The sequence below is a fragment of the Gossypium arboreum genome, chromosome 5, assembly GCF_025698485.1.
Source record: "Gossypium arboreum isolate Shixiya-1 chromosome 5, ASM2569848v2, whole genome shotgun sequence".
Classification (NCBI taxonomy): Eukaryota; Viridiplantae; Streptophyta; class Magnoliopsida; order Malvales; family Malvaceae; genus Gossypium; species Gossypium arboreum.
The window spans coordinates 1,555,366-1,572,505 of record NC_069074.1 but is presented as its reverse complement, the minus strand read 5'-3'; the positions used below and the strand labels follow the sequence as shown (position 1 = coordinate 1,572,505).

The following is a 17,140-nucleotide window of genomic DNA, read 5'->3' as shown; positions in this document are numbered from 1 at the left end:
TAGACGTGTAATTTGAATATATTTTTAAAAGCATAATTTACTTTAATTTTTTAATAAAGTAACATGAATTTAATATTTTCTACATTAAATGATAAGTGGTTACTTATTTACTTATTTTATTTAATATTTTTATTGAAATTTTATTAAGTACAAATTTAAAATAATTATTAAATATTTTAAAATATTAAATATTTAAAATTCTCATTTCCAATCGTTTATCAAACACATCTTATATTAAAGGAAATTAATTTCAAAACCTTCTATATCCATTTAAAACTTTAAATGTCTTTCAAAATAATAATTTATTGATTTATTAAAAATATTTTATATTATTATAATTAAATTAAAAAATAATTGGCAGAAATTCCAAAGTTAATCAATCTGAACTGTAAATTTATATAATACAATCCCTATCTAAATCAGGTTTTTTTTCACATGGCAACTCAGTTGTTAGGACTACATTAAAATGGATGTTTAGATCTATATCAATGAATGTATTGCGTATTGTGATATAAAAGTCACCTGAAGCAAATTTAAGAGACAATTTTTATCATAAAGAAAAGGAAAATATCAAGTAGATTTGGCATTTTGCATTTTATATATGGTTAAAAGCAATAAATTTTCTCTTTTAAGTGTCTTATAGATTTAATTTATTATTTATTTTGATATACTCGCAACTTATAATTTTTCATAATTTTCATGTCATTGGAATATAAAATTTGGTAACTGAGCATTGTGTATTTATAATATGTAAATTGTATAAGTTTTAAGTAAATTATTTAATTGGTCACTTAAATTTTAGGATGTTCACATTTTAGTAAAAACATTTATTGTAATTTTATTATCTTTATTATAGAATATTTTTATTTTAGTCACTAAAATATTAAATTTCTAATCACAATTGACATTATCATTTTTTTTTACTACCTTTATTACCCACTAGTGTTCATCATCTTGTTCTTTAACCCGTCTTTCCCCTCCTTCCCACCCTTGTTTCCATCATTTCTCTTCTGGCTCCTTTGCTCTTTGCTTCCAGCCGCCTTATCATTTCTTCCACCACCCAATACTTTGTTGCCATTAATTTTCCTTTAAAGGAAACTGCTAATTTTATTTGCTATTCCTAGGGACTATTAAAGTAAAGTGTCATTAATTTTTTCAATTAAAGCCACCCGTGTCACAAACATATCGTGACATATGGTAAAAATATAAAAATAAAAATAATAAAAGTTGTAAAATTATTAAATTCTAATAAAAATATAATATTATTTAAAAATTAGAAAAAATACGAAATTTTATAAGGATCATAAAATGTAAAATTGTAATATTTTATAAAGTCGTAAGAGAATTATAAAATATAAAGAAATATAAAATTTGTAAAAATATATATTAATTATTGTACCAAAAGAATCATTTTATAAAATTTCTATAACTTTTATTTATTTTTATTTATTATCATTTTTCTTTATATGTCACGTTTTGTTGCGACATGTTATGATTTTAACTGAAAAAAATTGAGAGTTGTTAACTTTAATGATCAACAGTTAAAAGGTCTTTTGATGCCTTTTATATATTTTTACAATTTTTATATTTCTTTTATAATTTTTCCTAATTTTTAGTAAAATTTAAATATTTTTCTATTTTTTATTTTTATAATTTTTTACTACATGTCACGTCACAGTTGTGACACGGGTGGCTTTAACTAAAAAAATTAAGAGTAATTAACTTTAATAGTTAAATGACCTTTTGATGTATTTTAATAGTTTAAGTACTTAATTTAGTGAAAAAAGCTTTATTATTATTATTTTTAAATTAAAGGTCTTTTATGCATTTTAATAATTCAAATACCCAATTGAATAAAAAATAAAACTTATCTTTTTTTTAAGTTTGAGAATTTTTACACTCTTAATCATAAAAAGAATACTAATACTTAATGAAGGGTCGATGTGGACTTAAGTGAGAATTGGATGGCTTGGATGGGAATAGCTCAAAAGAATCCATATGCGACAGAGAATTTGGCTGGCACTTTGTACGTTGAATACAACAAAATCATTTTTGCTTAAAAAGTAAATTATACAAATAGTCATTTAATTATAAAATAATTTATTTTAGGCACCCAAAATAAAATATTTATAATTTAATCACTTACGTTTTATAATACAATTATTTTGGCCATTTCTATTAAAATTATAAACGGTAAGATGGCATGGCAATTAAAAACTTAGTATAATATAAATTTAATACTCAATTTTACATATTATATCAATTTAGTTATAATTTAAAAAATTAACTCTCTAAACATTTAAATGGTTACAATTTGATCCTAATTCTAAAAATTTTAAAATATATAAAATGCATAAATATTTTCAAAATATATAATAATAAATTTAATATTAATATTAATATTAATATTAAATAAAATAAAAATCTCCCCCGATCAATGAAGATGATGACAAACAAGAGAAAGGGAGAAACGATGAAGAAAAAGAACAACAAAAGGAAATAAGGAAGAGATAGGAGAAAATGAAGAAGTGAGATAATGAACATTGAGTTATTTTAAGTCCTTGGGATTGTCTCTGCCTACTTTTAAAGCTATTAAAGAAATGTGTCATCATCTTCATTGAGGGGGCATTTTTATTTTATTTAATACTAAAATTAATATTAATAGTTTTTAGAATTAGGATCAAATTAAAATTATTTGTAAAATTTAAGGATTAATTTTTAAAAATTATGATTAAATTAATATAATATGTAAAATTTGTGGGCTAAATTTGTTACTGTGTCAATGTTTTTAACTGTCATGTCATCTTGTTGTTTATAATTTTAACGAGAATGATCAAAATGATTGAAATATGTAACGTGAGTGCTCAGGTTGTAATTTTTTTATTTTGAGTGTCCAAAATGAAAAACACTTATAGTAGTGTGACTACATGCGTTGTTTGCCCTGACGAAATCACCCTTACATACATATTTACCGATTTACATATTAGGAAAGGTCCAAAATAATATCAGGCTTGTGGTACTAACAACGTCCTAAATTGGAGTTTGTTTCTTAAATTTACTTTTTATAGTATTTTAAAATGAAATTTTGAATTTTTTCATAAAAATAATATTCTCTCGTCTAACAAATATTTATTTATTGTGCATCAATGAACTTAAATCCACACCCATTTCGACTCTTCACAATTTTAATTTAAATCATATAACTTTCCTTTTGAATATAATCTTTTTTGTGTTCTTGCTTTTCCTTAATTTTTTCCTTATATAAACTCAAGTGAGTTTTAAGTTGATCCATATTCATTTTTACTTTTAAAAATTTATATCATTTGAATCTAATATTTAATAATTTTACATGTTATTTTCAATTAATATTATAGACACAAATAACTTAGATTAATGTTTAATATTAATTTTATGTGATACAAATTTAGAAATAAAATAAAAATACATAATACAATAGTATAGAATAGGTTTGAACAGGCATTGAATGGTAGAGTCCAATTTCGACCCATATTTTAAACAAAATTTTCTTATCTAAACATATATTTTTGAATGACCCTTCTCATATTTCGAGCAGGCCTTTGAACTTAAATAAGCAACTCGATTCTTGAATAAGACTAATCACAACCTTTATATATATATATATATATATATATATATATATATATATATATAGCAATTTAAAGTTGCAATTAAGAAAAGCATTCCAATGTGACCTGGTTAATAAATTGTCATTTGACACGCTAATTATTTGTTACGTGTCTTTATTGACTAAAGTTTAAAATGAAAAATTATTTCAATCTAATTTTTATATGAAATATATATCAACATTAAATACTCATTTATATAACAATGTAACGTCCCCTAATCCTATACCGTCACCGAAACAGGGTTACGAGACATTACCAACAAGATATCCAATTTCGGTCATTAATTAAAATAAATATTCACACACATCCTAGTTTTAAGATGTCGTCCCTTTAATGGGCCCTCACGGTCCAATATGAACAGTAAATTCAATTCGGGACTAATTTAGAATCACTACGAATTTTTAGTAAATTTCAAAATTCATACTACATACCGTTGCCAACCATAATTTACTCATTTCATCAATACTTTTACAACCTAAATGACTCTCATTAAATATTCTGGGTACATGCCATTATCAATACTCAACATACTTTACCTTAATGAATTCGGGATCGCCTTGGGATGCTGATTCAACGTACTATCTTTACTTAACTGCAAGACGAAACAAACCGTGACAATGAGTATAGTATACTCAAGTGGTATTTCTATAATCCGAACAATTAATAATATAACAAATACTTAAGATCATAATAACAATTACAATTATTCAATTATTTATTCATAGATAAATTTCAACTACTTACCATATAAATTTTATACAAATCATATAATAAACACAATAACATAATTGTTCAATTCTTAACTAAATCCATTATTATTTACTCCGTTCTTTTACTTACTACTCGGTATAGCTTTCCTTAATTTACTCACAATTCAATATCATTAAACTATATTCAACTATACACTTATCAATCATATTCCATTTTAATTCATTTCAATAACAGTCAATTTCATTTATATCATATCAACTTACTATCCCTGATAGCTTTCAGTATATACATACGATTCATATATCTCAAATCACATTTCAATTCATCAAGTGGCATCATATATCATAAATTCGAACTCCAATCATTTCATGAACCTTTGGTTCATATTTTCAATTTCATATCTAAATTTTCAATTCTCAATTCAATTTCTCGTTTCATTTCAATAGCTTGATCAATCAAATTTATTCAATTTATCTTTCACTTATTTACCCCTATTAACAAACCCGAACTTTGACGGATACACGGATTCCAACCTAAACACTCCAGTACGGCACATTGTGCCTAAAACGGTACATAGTATCTGATCAGTATACGACACATAAAGTGCCTAAAACGACACACGAGGTGCCTGATACGACACACGAGGTGTCTGAAATACGACACATAAAGTGCCTGATTGATAAAGCCGGCAAATCCCGTACACTTCCAGATCCTATGACATGTCAATTATATCCGACTCAGCCCGACTAGTTAATAGGGTATTTCATTCACTTTCTCAATTTAATAATTCTTTCATCAATATCTCATTCCGATAATTACACATATTTACCCATTTTCACAATTCATACAATTTCATTCAATTCAACAAATATATTTCAATTGTGCACATTAATTCATAATTCAATACAATTCAATTTACTTTTCAATACCAAATATTCAAATATCACAATCTCATATATTCATATCAATTTCCTCGTATTTCCAATCAATATATTTTTCAATATAACATTCATTCAATATTCAAATTTCTACATAAGTCATATATATTATATAATTCAATCAATATAAATTCAATCAAAATAATTTCAATCAATATAAATTCAATAAATTCATCGCATACCAAAATCAATCCATTCCAATTGTAAAACATCATAATTCTAACACTAACAATTGCCATATGTATATAAATATAACAAATAATAACTAAGTTCGGATTATAGAAATACAAATCGTAATTTTTGAGCTAACTCCCGTTGACTTTGTCCTGTCCTTTCTTAGCCGAGATTTCCGGTACCACATTGACTACGAAATTAATACAATTCATAATCATTAATACATTACTAATTCATATATTGAGTTAAATGATTTCTAAATTAAGATCCGCTAATTTTTCCTGAAACTAGACTCACAAATCTTCTTACAATAAAATTTTCAGAATTTTTGGTTTAGCCATTAAGTACAGTTTATTCTTCAAATTCACCCCTATTCTGCTGTCTGACAGTTTCGTCCCTTCTTCACTAAAAATTAATTATCTCACAGTACAGAACTCGGATAATATTCCGTTGATTTATCCTGAAAATAGACTCATTAGGGATTCTAAACATATAACTTTAAGCCTCTAATTATTTTTATTCAATTTTTGGTGATTTTCCAAAGTCAGAACAGGGGAACCCGAATTCATTCTGACCTTGTCTCACAAAATTCATTATATCTCATAATTTACAATTCAATTGCTTGTATTGTTTCTTCTATAAGAAACTAGACTAAATAATCTTTAATTCCATATTTTACTCATCCTATAATTCAATTTCTACAATTTTTGGTGATTTTTCAAACTTAGACTACTGCTGCTGTCCAAAATAGTCTTAGTACAAAATGTTGATTTACTTTAATTTCAATTTAATTCTAACTAAATTCACTTACTTTTCTATCTTAATTCATACTTTATTTCTACTCAATTTTAACCAAAATTAGACATAATTATCTATTTTTCATCATAAAACCATAATTTCGAAATTCTTTCAATTTAGTCCTTAAAGCATAAAACTTATGAATCACTTTACAATTCAATCCTTGTATCATTTTTAACTTGAATTTCTATCAATTTAGCCCTTAATTCATCATTTTATTTAACATGGACAATATCTAAAATCTAATAACTATCAAAATATCAACTTAATTTCATCAAAACTTTGTTCTAAAACTTCTAAAACATCAAAATTAAGTAAAAAAAGCTTGATTGGCTTACCTATTAAAGCTTAAAGCTTCAAACCTTTCTCCCCTTCTTTCTTTCTTTTTCTCCCCTGCTCTGTGTTTCGTTCCATTCTGTTTCTATGTCCTTTCATTTCTTCTTTAGTTTATATAAATAATATAATATAATTAAAACATAAAGTATCTTTATTATATAATAATATAATAATATAATAATATACTAAACATAAAAAAATCTTACATTTTCTTCACGATAAACTGCCTCAATTTATACTTTTTGTATAATTGCCCTTTTAGTCCTTTTTATTTTCTTTTAATCTATAATTCAACTTTCACACTTTATTCAATTTGGTTCTTTTACTTAATTACTCTTAATTAAATTAAATTCACTTAATTAAACTTTAATTAACTACTCATTTTACTTCATAAATATTTTTAAATAAATATTTACGAATCCATTTTTCAGAAACGGTGACCCGAAAATATACTTTTTCGGTAACGGTAAAATTCGGTCATTACAAACAATGGTCGTATATGTGAATAATATTTGTTATAATTGATTTTTATTCATTGATTAATAAAATATATATATAAATATGTGCTTCAAATCCGTAAAATATGAATTTGACGCATTCATTCATACACTTAATCTTTTAACTATTGAGATTTTAATTTCATATATATTATATATCAGCATTTCATTCTTTAATAAATAAATGAGAAAGATATTAAAGATTTTATTGAATGCATATAGACTAATTTATTAAAGTAGTCACCATTTGTATATTTTTCTTTTCTTTTCTCTTGAACGAGTATATTTTTTATACAACTTTTCTTTATGTAATTTTTGTTTAATAATTTAATTTACATCATTTTTTTTATCTTTTATTCTTTAAATTATATTGTAAGAGTAAAGCTAAAATCATAATTGGGAATAATATAAAATTATTCAAGTTTGTTTTAAATATTACTTTTTTCTCTTAATTTATATTGTTTATAATTTAAACTTTCATCATTATAAAATAAATGTTTATATTATTTTTTATTTTTAATAATATTATTTATAAAATTTTACAAAATTTTACAAAATTTGTACCAAATTTTAATAATTTAATATAATATACTTTAATTAATAATGCACACGTAAAATTTCACACATGTATATTATTACTCAAGTAAACATAAACTTAAGATATGAATAAAGTCATATCAAATATTTACGACATGATTAAATTTCAAAATTAATCTATTTTATAAGTTAACAGTCTTACAGCGTTGATAATTAAAATACAAACAAATTATTCAATGAATTAAAACTTAATTAACAAAACATTAACAAAATTCTATGTACAAATTGTGATAACTAAGAGTTCTATTTTATGTTTGAAACTTTAATTTGACGAAATAATGTTCTTTTTTCCAGTTAATGATCATATGAATACATATTAAAATATATATAATATTGTGAAAATCAATTTGGTTTAATATGTTGGATCAATTGAACTGTAAATTCAATCATTAAAAAGAAAGGATTTTTAAGAAGTCTAAAACTTCATAATAAAATGGAAAATGAAAAATATGAAAAGATTAACAAAAAATAACAATATAAATTTATAGTATCGGTTGAACCACATGTTTGATTTAATTGATTGTTCAATTCGGTTTTGACAACCACACTAATATGAATTAGAGATCACATACATTTTTAAAAAATTGTTAAATTTAATGTGTTTTTGATAAATTGTAAATTAAATGTTAAAATTTCAAGTGTTGAATTTGAATTATTAAAAAATGTGATATAAATTAAGTGTTGAATTTGAACTATAAATATTGTAATTAACCAGTTAAACTAGTAATAAAGGCTAGTGTAGATCAATGATAATGTGACATATGGCATGCCATGTGAGATGTGTATAAGCATGCTCACATGACAATTTAGAAAGCAAGACATTAACACTAGGATTTAGAAATGTTCAAACAGTTAACCGAACCGAACTACTATTAATTGGATTAATCGAATTTTTTAACACTTTAGCTATTAACAGAACTGAATTTTTTCAAAAAAATTAACTGTACCAAAATATTTCGGTTAATTCGGTCAATTAACCGAATTAATGAAATTTATATGTTTTGTTTGTTTTTTTAAAAAAAAAGAATAAAACATATCAAAAAAATAAATTTTAATGTTCATTTGACCAGATTAACCAAATTAATCGAACTAGTAATAGTCTAATACATATAATATATATTATTATTTATTAAGTTCAATTAATTCGTTAATTACCTAATTTCGGACTAAATTAACCGTTAACTAAAATTTAAAAAAATTTTAATCAAACTCTAACTAAACTAGATTATTAACCGACCGATTAATCAAATTAAATCAATTCGATAATTTAATTGAGTTTCAACCCAATTCGTAGTCTAAGCCTCAATGTCCAATACAATTTTTTAACCACTTGCTTGTATGAATTGTTAGCAAATAACAAAGTAAGTTTAATTTATTATTTGTTAAGTTTCCTTATTATTTTCAACATTGTTTTATTGAAATATTTTATCAATTAGTTTATATTTTCGGTTATAAAACATAATTAAAAAATAAAATTATTAAAAATATTAATTTTAGTTAATTAAAATATTTTTCCAATGATTAAAATTTATACGAATAATATTTTAACAAAAATAAATAAATAGTTTGAATTGACAATAAATAGAACTGGATCGGTAGTTAATCGTTCGGTCATTAATTCATCGGTGTGATAAATTTATTTTAAAAATATTAAAAATAAAAATTTAATTTAATCAATTCTTGATTTAATTCGTTCAAAGTATTTTCCGGACTAACTATTTTCTAGACCAACACATTCATTTGATCTTCTTAAAATTTCATTGCTAATAAGCATAGAGTTAAATTAAATTCGTTAAGAACCATATGTGTTGGCCTAATGAATAAGGTATTTACCGCTGCAGGTATTATTTAGATTCAAATTGTGTTAATCGCATTGCTATTAAAACTTTACTCTCCTCTTGTAATTAAAAAATAAAATTTATAATTAAAAAATAAAATTTGAAAGAGAAAGGTAAAATAAACATATTTTTACGAGAAAAAGAGAAAAAAAGATTCAAAATTGAAATATTGTGGCTACCGAAATGGAAGAAAGAATAAAATAAAAATTCCAAATTGTAACGTCCAAGAAATTTAGAACTATTTCCGAATTAAAATACGGAGAAAAAATAGCAAATCTTAACATTAACCAAAACAAAATGATTGTAATAACATTTCAGAGAAGAAGACAAATAATTGATTAAATATTTAATAAGCCAAAAATCGAACGGCTAGAAAGGTCTGTCGAAAACCATGGAATCAATCCCCTTCAGGGCCCTACAAAACTATTTCTCTCCAGTTTCCGCTCCCTATTTTCCATTTCCACCACCCGCCGCCTTCCTTCTCAAACAATAATGGTTTACTCTTGTTCTTTGTTCCACTCCTCTCTCGCCTCCAAATCCAACTTCCCGTTGCTGCACCATCGGAACCACCCCAAGTTCAATCGCCCCGCTCCTATCGTCATCTCATGCTCCTCCTCCTCCACATTCGATCCTTCTTCAACCACTAGTTCCTCCAATAACAACACCCCTTCACCCCAAAAGAACCGTCGCCTTGCTGATGAGAATATCCGTGACGAGGCTCGACGCCACCGCTCCACCGCCAAGAACACCCTCTCCGCCAAATATGTTCCGTTCAACGCCGGTCCCGACTGCACCGAGTCCTACTCCCTCGACGAGATCGTTTACCGGAGTCGTTCCGGTGGTTTGCTTGACGTTCAACACGACATGGAGGCTTTGAAGAAGTTCGACGGCGCGTACTGGAGGGAGTTATTCGATTCCCGGGTGGGGAAAACAACGTGGCCGTATGGGTCTGGAGTTTGGTCCAAAAAGGAATGGGTTTTACCCGAGATTGATCCCGATGACATCGTTTCGGCTTTCGAAGGGAACTCCAATCTGTTCTGGGCGGAACGGTTTGGAAAACAGTTTTTGGGGATGAACGATTTGTGGGTTAAACACTGTGGAATCAGCCACACTGGCAGTTTCAAGGATCTGGGTATGACTGTTTTGGTCAGTCAAGTTAATCGACTCCGAAAACTGAAACGACCCGTCGTTGGAGTCGGCTGCGCTTCCACTGGTGACACATCAGCTGCCTTATCCGCTTATTGCGCTGCCGCGGGTATTCCTTCCATTGTCTTTTTACCTGCGAATAAGATCTCCATTGCACAATTAGTTCAACCAATTGCGAACGGCGCGTTCGTTTTGAGCATTGACACCGATTTCGACGGTTGCATGAAGTTAATCCGGGAAGTTACCGCCGAGCTACCAATTTACCTTGCCAATTCATTGAACAGTTTAAGACTCGAAGGGCAGAAAACGGCTGCGATTGAGATTTTACAGCAGTTTGATTGGGAAGTTCCAGATTGGGTTATTGTTCCTGGTGGTAATTTGGGTAATATTTATGCTTTTTACAAAGGGTTTAAAATGTGTCAAGAACTAGGGCTTGTTGATAGGATACCTAGATTGGTTTGTGCCCAAGCAGCCAATGCCAATCCACTTTATCTGTATTATAAATCTGAGTGGAATGAGTTCAAGGCAGTCAAGGCAAATACTACATTTGCCTCAGCTATTCAAATTGGTGACCCTGTTTCTATTGATAGAGCCGTGTATGCTTTGAAAAATTCAAATGGGATTGTGGAGGAAGCGACTGAGGAGGAGTTAATGGATGCAATGGCACAGGCGGATTCTACAGGAATGTTCATTTGCCCTCATACTGGAGTCGCATTAACTGCTTTAATGAAGCTTAGGAAGAGTGGGGTTATCGGAGCTGGAGACAGAACTGTTGTGGTTAGTACAGCTCATGGATTGAAGTTTACACAGTCCAAGGTTGACTACCACTCGAAGGAGATTCCGGATATGGCTTGCCAGTTTGCTAACCCACCGATGCAAGTGAAGGCGGATTTTGGTTCTGTTATGGATGTGCTGATGAAGTATTTGGGAGATAAAGCCCCAAAGCACTAGGTGCTGCATTTTGTAAGTTTAGCAGTTTGTACTCTGAGATTTATGCTTTGGTTTTAATTTTAGTGTTGCCTTGCTTTTTCATTTTGTGGTATACGAATCTCGATCTAGATTGCCCTAGTTTAGAAATCATCTGTCAGCCACGTTAATAATCTAAACTTGTATGAGATTTATATTACTGTTGCATCAATTTCTTGTTCAATAAAAGGTTTGTATATGTGCCATTTACCAGTCGGATTATGAGCTAGATAGATGATTGTGCCTCGAGAATATGCCTATCTACGCTCTGCGTTCACATCCCAAAGTTTGTATCTATGCGGAGTTATGGATTGTAAGTGCTTGTAGTTTTACTGTTCTTTTTCTTTTTTCAATTTGTGGAAATGAAAATGATCATTCATTATCAAAAGAATCTTTCCAATAATGGTTAGCCTAGCTTCCATGATGCATATATCAATGAATAGATACTTAGATGTAAACATCCATAGAAGTTGGTTCAATTTAGATTTCAATTTGGAATATTCCCAAATTGAATTAGAATTCAGAATGAGCAAAGCTTTTTCAGTTCAACGCGGGGAATCCATAGCAGAGAAACAGCCATGGATAGTAAAACTTATAGCTGAACAAGCCATAAACATCTGAAATGACGATGCAGTGATATAATCTACTCGGAATGCTGTCGACAATTGATCTCTGTAATTGCTCATTGTCTCTATAGCTTCTGTTACTTAAAATCCATAATCTTACATTCGTGTCAATTGAGCCTGTTGCAATAGCGATGACCTGAAATGCTGCCGGTTCTAGCTTACAATGATGGCGTGTAACTGTCATGCTTTTCCTAGCAGTACAGTACAGTTCATATAATTAAAAATCAATGGAATTAAGTAACCGGAAACCATTAACTACCAGCCTGCTTTTATTAGACTCCTGGCGGGTGTTTTCCATGGATTTTAAGCCCACTGGTTTCATAATGACTTTGCACCAATACTTCGCAAACCATCGTTTTATGCTGAACAAGGTTTTTTTTTTTTTAATCATAAGTAATGTAACGCCCCGTACCCGAGACCGTCGCTGGAGTCGAATACGAGGTGTTAACGGACTTAATTCATTACTTAAACAGTTCAAACAATTTATTTTTAAAACTTTCAGAGAAGCTGGCAATCTGCGTCACAGTCGCTTAAAAATTCATATCTCAAGTTACAAAACTCGAAATCCAATTCCGTAAATTTTTCCTGAAACTAGACTCATATATCTATCAACTAATTTTTTTCTAGAATTTTTGGTCGGGCCAACTGGTACAGTTTATTAGTTAAAGTCTCCCCTGTTTCAGGGTTTGACTGCTCTGACCTCTGTGTATTACGAATCAAATATCTCCCTATATAGAGTTCCAATTACTATGAAGTTTATTTCTCATAAAACTAGACTCAATAAGGAATCTGTACATGTAAATAATGACTTCTAATTATCTTTGTACAATTTTTGGTGAATTTCCAAAGTCAGAACAGGGGATCTAGAAATCGCTCTGGCCCTGTTTCACAAAAATTTAAATATCTCATAAAATATATCTCATTTACCTATTTTGTTTCTTCCATTTGAAAATAGACATAATAATCTTTGATTTCATAACTTATTCATCATTTAATTCCATTTCTACTATTTTTAGTGATTTTTCAAATTCACGTCACTGCTACTGTCTGATTCTGTTTTGTGCTAATTTCACCTTTTTCATGATTTCCATGGAATAACTAGCATTTAGGCATACATAACACCAAACATGTCCTTAATTAGCCATTCCAACAGCTAATCATTATCAAGCGTTTACATACCATTTATTAGCCATATCATAAGATAATACACACAAAATGGCTACGATGCTATATATGCCATACTCAAAATGAAACGTTTAACTATACCAAAATAATCCTTGTGATAGTGTGCCCGGACCTCTGACGTACTTTACGATCCCCGAGTTAGCTTGACAAAACTATAAAAAGAAGGAAAATAAAGGGGGTAAGCATTAAGCTTAGTAAGTTTGCATGCAAATAAATAACAACATTCATAAGAACTTTTTTACTACTTGGCATGATACTACTTAATGCAACTTCATTAATTGTCATAGATATATTTAAAACTTCTTCACTTACTCACTTACTTAAATACTTACTTACTTAATCAAATTTATTAATACATTTTACTTACCTTTTTCCTTATCAAGCATACATGAACATTATGTACTTACATTTGCTCTTCTAGCATGAACTTGTCTTACCTTTTTAGTATAACTCGTCTTACCTTACCTTACCTTGATATTCTCTTCAAATTTTCCCATTGAACCACTTGGAATACTAAGGATACGCGGGTACCTTACCATTGCCATGACTTGTCATGGTCTTATGTGGTATCCTTTTGAAACTTACCATTGCCATATCTTGACATTGTCTTACATGGTAGCCTTGCCTTATGAACTCACCAATGCCATGCCTTGGCATGGTCTTACATGGGACCTTTGCCTTATAGTAAATGCCATGTCTTGACATGGTCTTACATGATTTCCTTGCCTTAGAAACCTTACCAGTTGCCATGCCTTGCATGGTCTTACATGGTATCCTTAAACCCTAATGTTATGACATTTGGATCCTACACATTCCTAAGGTTCAACCGGGACTTTCTGAAATTACTTCTCTGTCAATTCATGCTTGAGTCTTCTTTGAATAATTTCATAAAATAAACATACACATGCTGGAAATTAACAAAATTAACATAAAATAATAGAATATTGCATTTATTTACCGCAAACTTACCTCGAAACAAAATACGATCAACTATATCGACTTAGTCCACTATCTTTTTCTTTCCCCGGTCTAACTACGGATTTTGTTCTTCTTGATCTATAATAAAAATTTTAGCTTATTTAATACTCACATTTATTAAAACAGTCCTTGACCCAAAATTTGGCAAAATTACAATTTTGCCCCTAAACTTTCACATATTTGCACTTTTGCCCGAAGGCTCGTAAATTAAACTTCATCCCTTATTCTTATGTTTTATGACATGCTGATCATTTTTCCCTTCTATGGAAACATCAAATTCACACTCTAACATGTACTTATGACTATTAGGTATTTTTACCGATTAAGCCATTTTACTCGTTTTCACTTAAAACCGAGTAGCACAAGTTGTCTAACATAATTTAAAACCTCATACTCTATCATAAAACACCAAAATACACAAATTTCACCTATGGGTATTTTTCCAAATATGAACCCTAGGTTGAATTATTGCTAGAATAAGCTTAATCAAGTTATCGGGACTCCAAAAATGTAAAGATCATTAAAAACGGGGCTTGGAATCACCTCCTATGGAGCTTGAAAGCTTGAAACAAACCTTAGCTATGGAGAACCCTTGAAATTTCGGCCTAATGAAGAAGATGGACAAAAATTGGCTTTTAATTTTGTTTTTAATTCATTTTAATAACTAAATGACCAAAATGCCCTTACTACTAAACTTTCCAAAAATTCCATCCATGTCCAATTTTTGTCCATAGACTTAGAAATTGGTCAAATTGCTATTTAAGACCTCCTCATTAATATTCCAAAGCAATTTCATACTAAAAACTTCTAGAATGTAAGTTTTGCAAATTATTCGATTTAGTCCCTAATCTCAACTTAAGCACTTTATGCATAGAATTTCATCACGAAATTTTCACACAATCATGCAATCATATCATGAACCTCAAAATAATAATAAAATAAAATTTTCTACCTCGGATTTGTGGTTTCGCAACCACTGTTCTATTTAGGACCTATTTCGGGTTGTTACAAGTAATGCTAAATATAGTAAGATTTTCGTCACTTCATTTTTAAATTTGATTTAAGACAATCAAAAGCTAAAACTGTTAGCTTTTAAATTAAAATTTGACTTCCATTATTAATATGAATTTACATTACAATTAAAAGTTATAAATAAGTTATATTAATTGTTTGAAAATATTTAAATTTCATAAATCATAGTCTTAATAATTGTTACATTAAATGTAATGCATAATTGTAAAATAATAATAAAGACAAAAAACATTTGAGTCCATTATTCCATCACTTACAATTTTTTATTAATTTGAATTCTTACGTTTATGTGTGATTTTATTATTGAAATCAAATTTATAATCATTCCTTAAGTGTATTTAAAATTAATATTTCGTATATTATAATATTGATCTCCTTTAAAATTACTTTATAACATCGTTTTTAAATAAAATAGTTTTATTTTTATAATTTTTTGAATAAAGCTAAACAATTTTAAAATTTCATATTTCCCTTTTCTTCGAAAAATATATTATATTTTCAAAACCAACTTTTACTGCACTTTTCAAAAGTGAAGTGACAAGTTTAGTCAAGCCCAACCCTTTATTGACTTTGGGCCGTATTTATAAATCCATGACTTGTCATCTTGTTCTTTTGTTATATTTGATAAAAAAAAATTTTAAATGGCAAATTAATTACTAACAATAATTATAAGATGTGGTGCGGGCATCTTTTACTTCATCCTTTAATCATAACCTTAGTAGTTTGGTCAGCTAGTTTATCCTTTTGAACAGCTTTTGTAGCCAGAAAATTTGTTTTAAATAAGGTTTAAGGTAAAGTTTTTAAAATCATACTTGTGATTGAACCCACCATCCATCTTAACTGATTTGATTTTAATTAAGTGAATTATTAAAAATTATAAAATTAAAAATTCTTAATAATATAAAATCGAATTAATCATTGATTTAATTATTTTTTTTAATTCAGATCAATTGATTTCTAGCAGTTTACTCAAAAATCAATTTAACTCTTTATTTACACTTCAATCAATTTTCGATTTGATCGGTCGATCTTAACAATTATAGTTAAAAGATAGCCTAACTCAAAAATACGTAAATTATTAACAAATAAATTAAAAAAATACACTATTGACTACTAAATCAAACAATAAGAATTAAATATTAATATGTATTTAACAAATTATTTCCACATTGAATTAATCTCTTCTTTCGTGCTTGTTGTATAATATAAATATAACACAAATTAATCAAATTTATGAACATATATTAATTTTAAATCATACATTTTATTATTTATTAAATATTATATTAAATATATATTTATATTTTAATACATAATTTTATAATAAAATTTTAATCTTTAATTATACTAATAATACTAGGAAGTCGCCAATTAATTTCATACCTCTAATAATTCTAAGTTTACTAGAAACTGAGATGCTATGTAAGAAAAAAATAGAGGCGGTGGGCAAAAAATTAATAATAAGGAAAAAGTGAAAATAATAAAAGAAATATTAAAAATGTGAGCGATAAGAAATTTTTTAGAATAGTGATAAAATTATTAAAAAGTTGTTGGTAAGAGGAAAAACTTGAACGGGAATAGTAAAAAACAAGTAAATAAGATTTTAGAAGCCCTACATAAAAATAAAAATAAAATACATTATTACTTTGCTGCCTGTTATTTCCCATAAAA

At 27.9% G+C, this 17,140-nt stretch overlaps 1 protein-coding gene and 1 long non-coding RNA gene across 2 annotated transcripts; one reads left to right on the top strand and one right to left on the bottom strand.

Moving 5' to 3' along the window:
• Nucleotides 1–9,850: 9,850 nt before the first annotated feature.
• On the top strand, nt 9,851–12,039 carry LOC108486453 (threonine synthase 1, chloroplastic-like). Its single transcript, XM_017790512.2, has one exon. The coding sequence runs from the start codon at nt 10,029–10,031 to the stop codon at nt 11,631–11,633; it is 1,605 nt and encodes a 534-aa protein (XP_017646001.1). The 5' UTR covers nt 9,851–10,028; the 3' UTR covers nt 11,634–12,039.
• Nucleotides 12,040–13,390: 1,351 nt separating this feature from the next.
• LOC128292989 (uncharacterized) lies at nt 13,391–15,056 on the bottom strand. Its single transcript, XR_008282997.1, has 2 exons — nt 14,981–15,056; nt 13,391–13,611 (listed from the first exon to the last, which is right to left on the bottom strand). It is a non-coding gene; the product is annotated as an uncharacterized LOC128292989 (long non-coding RNA).
• Between the last annotated feature and the right edge of the window lie 2,084 nt (nt 15,057–17,140).